This window comes from Thunnus albacares, chromosome 12 (assembly GCF_914725855.1).
Source record: "Thunnus albacares chromosome 12, fThuAlb1.1, whole genome shotgun sequence".
NCBI lineage: Eukaryota > Metazoa > Chordata > Actinopteri > Scombriformes > Scombridae > Thunnus > Thunnus albacares.
The window spans coordinates 21,351,752-21,358,280 of NC_058117.1; the positions used below are offsets into that span (position 1 = coordinate 21,351,752).

The 6,529-nt window shown below is 41.4% G+C and overlaps 1 protein-coding gene across 1 annotated transcript; it reads right to left on the reverse strand.

Annotated features, from left to right (window-relative positions):
* Positions 1-1,054: 1,054 nt before the first annotated feature.
* Positions 1,055-6,295, reverse strand: loxl5b (lysyl oxidase-like 5b). The gene is made up of 7 exons (XM_044368239.1): positions 5,097-6,295; positions 4,588-4,696; positions 4,012-4,149; positions 3,655-3,811; positions 2,505-2,600; positions 2,242-2,357; positions 1,055-2,062 (listed from the first exon to the last, which is right to left on the reverse strand). Exons 1-7 carry the CDS (start codon positions 5,971-5,973, stop codon positions 2,056-2,058), a joined length of 1,500 nt encoding a protein of 499 aa, XP_044224174.1. The 5' UTR covers positions 5,974-6,295; the 3' UTR covers positions 1,055-2,055.
* Between the last annotated feature and the right edge of the window lie 234 nt (positions 6,296-6,529).

The window sequence follows — 6,529 nt, forward strand, 5'->3', positions numbered from 1 at the left end:
AATCTATTCTGGCAGGGAAGCACCTTGGCAACTTCCAACGTAAACCATTTCAATTGCGCTTAATCTCCCCAGTTTGCAGCTTTTTTTGAGCTGCAGAACTCTGATTTATTGTAAATACTCAACATCTGTGCATTTAACAGTGCATACATTGTCTGTAACCTGCATGTTTTCCAGTACATCTTTCAAATCTGCTTCATGACATGTAATGCCTGTTTGAGAGAGTGATTGCTAAAACATCTTTGAATCAGGTGAAGCACTACCGACTCTAGAGTGCTCTCAGTAGTCTCTAAGCAGGTTCACTGGGTTTTTTTCTGTTGTTCTTTTGCTGTTTGAAACAGTCTAGCGCTTGCTGCAAAAACACATTTGTCTTTGGTAAAAACTTTGAGTGATTCGCTGGAGATACTCTCTGGCGGTTTGTGTCAGTCCTCCCACTCAGACAAAATATGCCAGTGCTATTAAAACGCTTGTTGTCCCAAACACTCCCCTAAGGAGGTGAATGAAGCCATGATGCAATGAATTCTGGGCCAGGAAGCAGTCTTTTACAGCAGCTGAGAGACACTCCTTTTTACATGCACCGAGGAGGGACAGAGAGCGAGAAAAGGCCTCCATTCATCCTGCTCTGGCTGTGTTTTAGTAGGTATTGCACAGCTGTATAAGATCCTGACTTCACAGAGGCCTGTCAGCAAACATGCCGCCAGCGTCTGCCTGCAGGCCTGTTTGTCTCTGAGGCCACGATCTGCACGCATCACTCAAAGAAAACTCCTCCATTCAGCAGTACGAGGATGAAATACTGATTCAGTCCTGCAGAGTGCTGAACTACTCAGGTATGAACAAGCCGCTTTTGTCCTCCTGGGATACTGGGTTTGGAACTATTGAAGGAATCTATTTTATAATTGTCCTTAATATCGACATGCAGCTACAATCCAGGGGAAATCTTAAGAAATCAATGGATAAAGTGGAATAATTTTCATAGCCTGGTATTTTACAAGATTAAACTGATGGTTGTGGTTGACTATTATTTTAAAAGGAAAGTAAGGAATTGTTATAATGATAAACTCCTCACATCTCAATCTTTATTGCATTAAATCCAACATACAGTAATAACAGAATATAATAAAGTTTTCAACAAACATGTTTGAGCAATATTAACAGTTTCCACATTTTACATTCACTCAGTTACACACAAGCACATATTCACGTAAACATACTCCAACATACTAACCTTTAACATAAAAAGAGATAATTGCAGTTTTTGCTAATGTGACCACCAAGCGATTAAAGGTAAGTCTGCTGATATTCTGTATTTTTTTAATTGTCAACAAATCCCAAAAGCAGCAATGAACTGATCTTAGTAAGTTCTGTGTGTGTATCCAAAGCCTCATTCCTCTGTGCCGTAGACCTTCACTGATGTCCAAAAATGATTATGAGTCATACTATTGCACCGGATGACCTCTTCCATCATCATCATGAACACCTTTACTCTAGGTTACTCTAGGTGCTTCCATAAATACCCACTTGTGTATCCAAATCTGCAGCTGAAATAGTTCCTAAATGATGCACCATTTACTCTTTTTGAGTAATGTTTGCTAAAACCTGCAGCTCCCTGCTGTTTTAGGAAATGAACACATTGTTGGTTTTGTTTTTTAATGAGATTTGTTGATAATAACAAAAATATAGAACATTGTATCCTTTCAATAAAACTGTAACAAGTAATGATGTGCAACATAACAACACAAGGCAGAAAAATCAAGACAATATGCGGCGAGATAATCCTTTTCATAATGAATTGTGGCACATTTGTAGAAATACTCAAGTAAATCTGATGATATCACTGGTGTCATACACAGAATGGGTGTAAACTGGTTTTGCATTTATTACAAATAAATGCACTTCAAGACTCTATAGCAGGAATGTAGCACAAAAATACACATGAAGTAAAAAAAAAAATCTGTTACCAATTGCACCATTTGTTAGTCAGAGTGTTGATGTTGCTGTACAGTACATGCAGAGATGTTTGCTGGGAAATTCTCCTTAACAGTACAGGAAACGAAGAATTCAACCCCTGAAAATGGGAAGAGAAAGATATTAAGATACAAATATCCAACAGGAACATAACAACAAGGATTGACTCAATGTCACTTGACTGTTTAGCACTTTTTAAGAAACATATTAATAATCTAAATATATGAATTTTAGGTTTATTTGGATAAAAGGTGTAATACAGAAACACTCTTTCAGTACCTTGTTATTCGACAGTTGCGTGTCTGGACATAAGTTCCTGTGTATGTGATATCACATCTCACTACGTTGTTGTTGAAATCTGACTCCATGACGTGGAAATTGGGATTGACCATAACCTGAAAAAAATCGTAAATAAAACAGTTTGAGCAGCTTCGCAGGCAGGTTACTAAAAATGCAACGGCAACGACCACGCTGTGAATTAAAATCCATATATAGCGGATGTAATGCAGGCGAACAGCTGATCTAAACTTGAGACATTTTACCTTTAAGATATAGTTTCCTGGAGGTACATCAGTGATGTCAATCCACTGACAGTCGATGTTGGCAGCATAGACGTCATGGCATCCTGGACTCAGACCCTGAAAATAAAAACCCAAACACCCCGTCAGACTCAGGCTCTTCAGACGACTTTGACTACTATTTTCCTACAAGTGCTGCAAATGAGAAAGATTTGAGTTTTAGTTATACAAACAGTTCTTGGCAGCAAAGCTGTTACAAGAAACCGGCACTAAAGAGCACAAAGCCAGAATCACAGAGTCCAGACAACAGATATAATAAATATTCCCATGTCCTCAGGATGTTTTTTTTCCTTCACTGGCATAAACTGGAGTTTTAGTTATGAAAACATTTCTCAGAAGAGGATCTGCAGGATTTGCAAAAAAAATACAAAAACAAACAACTACAGGAACTTTGAACTCCACAACAAACGGGGAAGATGCTATTATGGTACATAACATGTTAAAAAAAGATCTCTTGTCTTAATAGATTTTACATTTTTCTTGTTTAAATTCCATTGTATGACTTAATTTCTGGATCACCATCTAGCAACTTACAGTAAAAGGTGGGAAAAAACAACAAAAGGTGAGTAAAGAGTAACAAAAAACAATGATTTACTCTTCACAGGCCTCTTCCATTAAAGTCAGTACAAACATGTAGGATCAAATATGTTTTTTGCTACTTTGCACTCATCTGATGTTGTTTTCCCACCTTAAGTTACTAAGAAGATTTCCTACCACCTGGGGGAATATGTAATTTCATTATTTATCCTCGTTTATGAGCTGCTGAATGACTGAAAAGTCCAGTTCCCGTGTGATAGCTGTTTACGGCTGTTTGAACCGGTTCTGGATTTGAACCAGATATTACACATGTAATACTGCACTTGGGAAGACTGACTTCCAGTATGAATTACAAAGTAATTTAAAACTTGAGTCACACTCAGTGATTTTGAACTTTCCACATATTTAGAGATGTTTCTGATTTGGTTTGTGGTTGAGCTTATGTGTGAATGACTGTGTTGTCTTCTCGCCGTACGTGTCCTCAGGCCTCTCTTGCTAAAAAAAAATCTTGATCTTGGTGAGATTATCTGATTAAAGGAAGGTTATATAATCTTTATGGTGTGTAAGGATATATTACCTGTGTATGAGCCGTGCATGCGTAACGCCGCCTGAAACCCGGGTCACAGCCTGTATCCTCCAGACAGAAACTAGCCTTGTGTCCTTCTGCGACTTTACGCCCAGTGACGACGTCCAGCAGGTCGTAGTTACTGAAGGCATCCATGCTGTGGTAATGTCTGAGGGTGGAGAGCACAATAGAATTTAATAGAACAGGGAAATTTATACTTGTGGAATGGCTCAAACAGGGTTCAGCAATGCCTTTCAGACCACAGCTTCAGATGAATTTTAAGGAGGTGGTGTGTTTTTGGTTACATCAGAGCTGAGTGGAGCCATGCTAATTTTTAAAATGAAGAAAGATCATTTTATGTAAACTCACTGGTGACAGCTGTGCCACTCCCACTGATGTCTCGGCTTGACAGGAAGGAAGTCAGTGGTGCCTTGATTCTTCACTTTCTGTGGGAACCGCAGGAGGACTCTGAAGTCGATGTCTCGCACGGCGGGTCCGTAAGCCGACCTTGGATAGATCACAGAGAAATGGGCACAAACTGAGTTGGAAAGTGATCCTGGCTGAGCTCCCAGGGCTAGTTTTCTTAAAAGTAACCGAGCGCAGAGGGTTTGTTCCATTGTACTGAATGCTTTTGGGAAAACCAACCCAGAACATTTATGTCTTGGCAGGACATGATGTTGATGAGAATCATTCCTCCATATTATGATTAAACAGTTACTGTATCTTTATCAAAAGACAGGTTATCCTAACACATCGAAAAATTAAACTGACATGAGTGTATTATAAATTATCTTAAAACAGCCAAACGTTCTGCTCAAACATGTAAAATTAACATGAACAATGAGCAAAGAAAACACAGGAAATACCTGTGTGTGGGGGTGCGTGTGTCTACGTGCTGTTGTGTGGATACTGAAGAAGTGAATCATTTTTGGCACCACAGGTTACCTGGCTAGACAGTTCTCCTCAGCTGCACAGCGGAGCGCATACATCTGCATGCGCTGGATATAAGCACCTGCTTGGATGGCATATGGGTCTGGCACCAGGTCTGGCAGTCCTGGGAGAGGAGATTAAAAGAACAATGTCTTATGAGAGAAGTTAGTGTCTTAGTCTAGGTATGCTGAGAATAATCCACTGAAAAAAAAAACGGTGTCCAGGCTGAAAATCAGAGCAGCTGTTTGTGTTTGTTGGCATAATTTTAAATGTTTTACATTCCTGCGCTGTCAGTCTAGGATCCAAAGCCAGAATAAGTTATTTTCCTCTCTTGTCATGCAGAGTTTTCTTGCAAAAAACAACTGATTTAATTAAAGTGTACTTTTTATGGATGGTTATTAATTTGAGTAGGTTTTATCCTAATTAAGGCATCCACTGGACCATCATGTTCGTCTAAAATCATTTAAATCCAGTTCAATTAAGCAGCCTGAGCTAATTACATATGATCGAGACACTGAACTTACCATTTTGGAAATATCTTGTTCCATGTCCTGTGCCAGGCGGACGGGGCTGTGTGCGAGCCGCTGACCTCCCTCTCGTGGGATACATGTTGTAGAGAACTGAATTCCTGTGGTTTTTTAACGGGTTTCGAGGGTCATCGTTAACCATGTCCTCTCCATAACTGGTTGCCCGGTTTGCAACATCCTCACTAAGTGCAGGGAAAGGAGCAGGAGCCTCAGACTCCCTCCCAAAAGTTGAGGGATTTCCCGGGATTGGATGGTTCGTCTGCACGGGTTGCCTGGAGACAGGCATCGCCTCTGGCACCGTGCGTAACGGCTGGTATTGCGCACCGGGCCCCGGTTGCAGTGCAGTAGCATCCACGCGGGAAACACCTCCTCTTCTGCCCTGGAAATCTGTAAAACTCCCCACAGAAGAGGTGTTCATGCTGTTTTCATGGTTGAAGCGTCGTGCGCCTGGATAACCTGCAGATCTTGCTCTGTGAGGGCGCTCAGGTGGCTGCTGTCTGGCCCCTGATGCGCGACTGTTAACGGGCACATACTGTCTGCTATCGTATCCAGGTGCAATAGATCCTGGTTCTACCACCTGGTCATACCTGTACTGTCTGGACTCAGAGTGTCCGGTTCTTACACGGGTAGCTCCTCTGCGCGCTCCCGACACCTGGCTCCTCATGCCATCACTGCTGCTCATATAAACCCTCGACTGGCTTCTGGACCGAACCGGAGACTGATACTCTGATCCAGTGCTCACTAAACTATATACCTGCCCGTTGTTCTCCCACTGAATCCGTTGCCGCCAAGGCCCGGTGCGCTGCTGCTGTCCAGTGATGAGTGGAAGTAGTCCTTGGGAAAAGTATAAGAATAAAAGAGACAATTTTGCCATCGCAATAAAACTTTTAAAAAATGAAACCCCTCCTGTAAATCAATGATAAGTTAGTTAATGGCATGAATTTCACGCACAGATGTTGCTTTGTGGTAACTGGATGAAAAGCAGGCGCGCGCTCTCGGTTCCAGCTCATGAGCAGCACAGCATATCAGTTCTCAGGAGGACTGACAACTGGTGAGGAGAGGAGAGGAGAGGAGAGGAGGGCTGGAGCTTTTTTTTCTGGTCATTTATCGAATTCAGCCCAGTTACTTACGCATGCACAGAAAGTCAAACTTTCTAGCAAGAGAATTTAACCCATTCCTCTCCGTGGTGAAGTTCTGTTACACAAGACTTACACAAGGACGTTTGCTGAGTAAACTTTACGCACGGGTGTTAACTGAAGTCTAAATGTTACCTCTCAATCTGGTTATTTTCCGGGACCAGTTCACCCAGTGGGGGGGAGTAATTGAACAATTGAATAAAAATGTGAGATAAAGCCACTTTTACATTGACTTTCCTGAATACTGAATATATAAACTGCTGAAGACAAATATGTAAACTCCTCAGCGAGAAC

Coding starts and splice junctions, on each gene's coding strand:
- loxl5b (XM_044368239.1), bottom strand. CDS start 5,973: ATGGCAAAATTGTCTCTTTTATTCTTATACTTTTCCCAAGGACTACTT. Junction 4,150..4,587: donor GAGGAGAACTGTCTAGCCAG/GTAACCTGTGGT, acceptor GATCTATCCAAG/GTCGGCTTACGGACCCGCCG. Junction 2,358..2,504: donor CAGGAAACTATATCTTAAAG/GTAAAATGTCTC, acceptor GATTTTTTTCAG/GTTATGGTCAATCCCAATTT.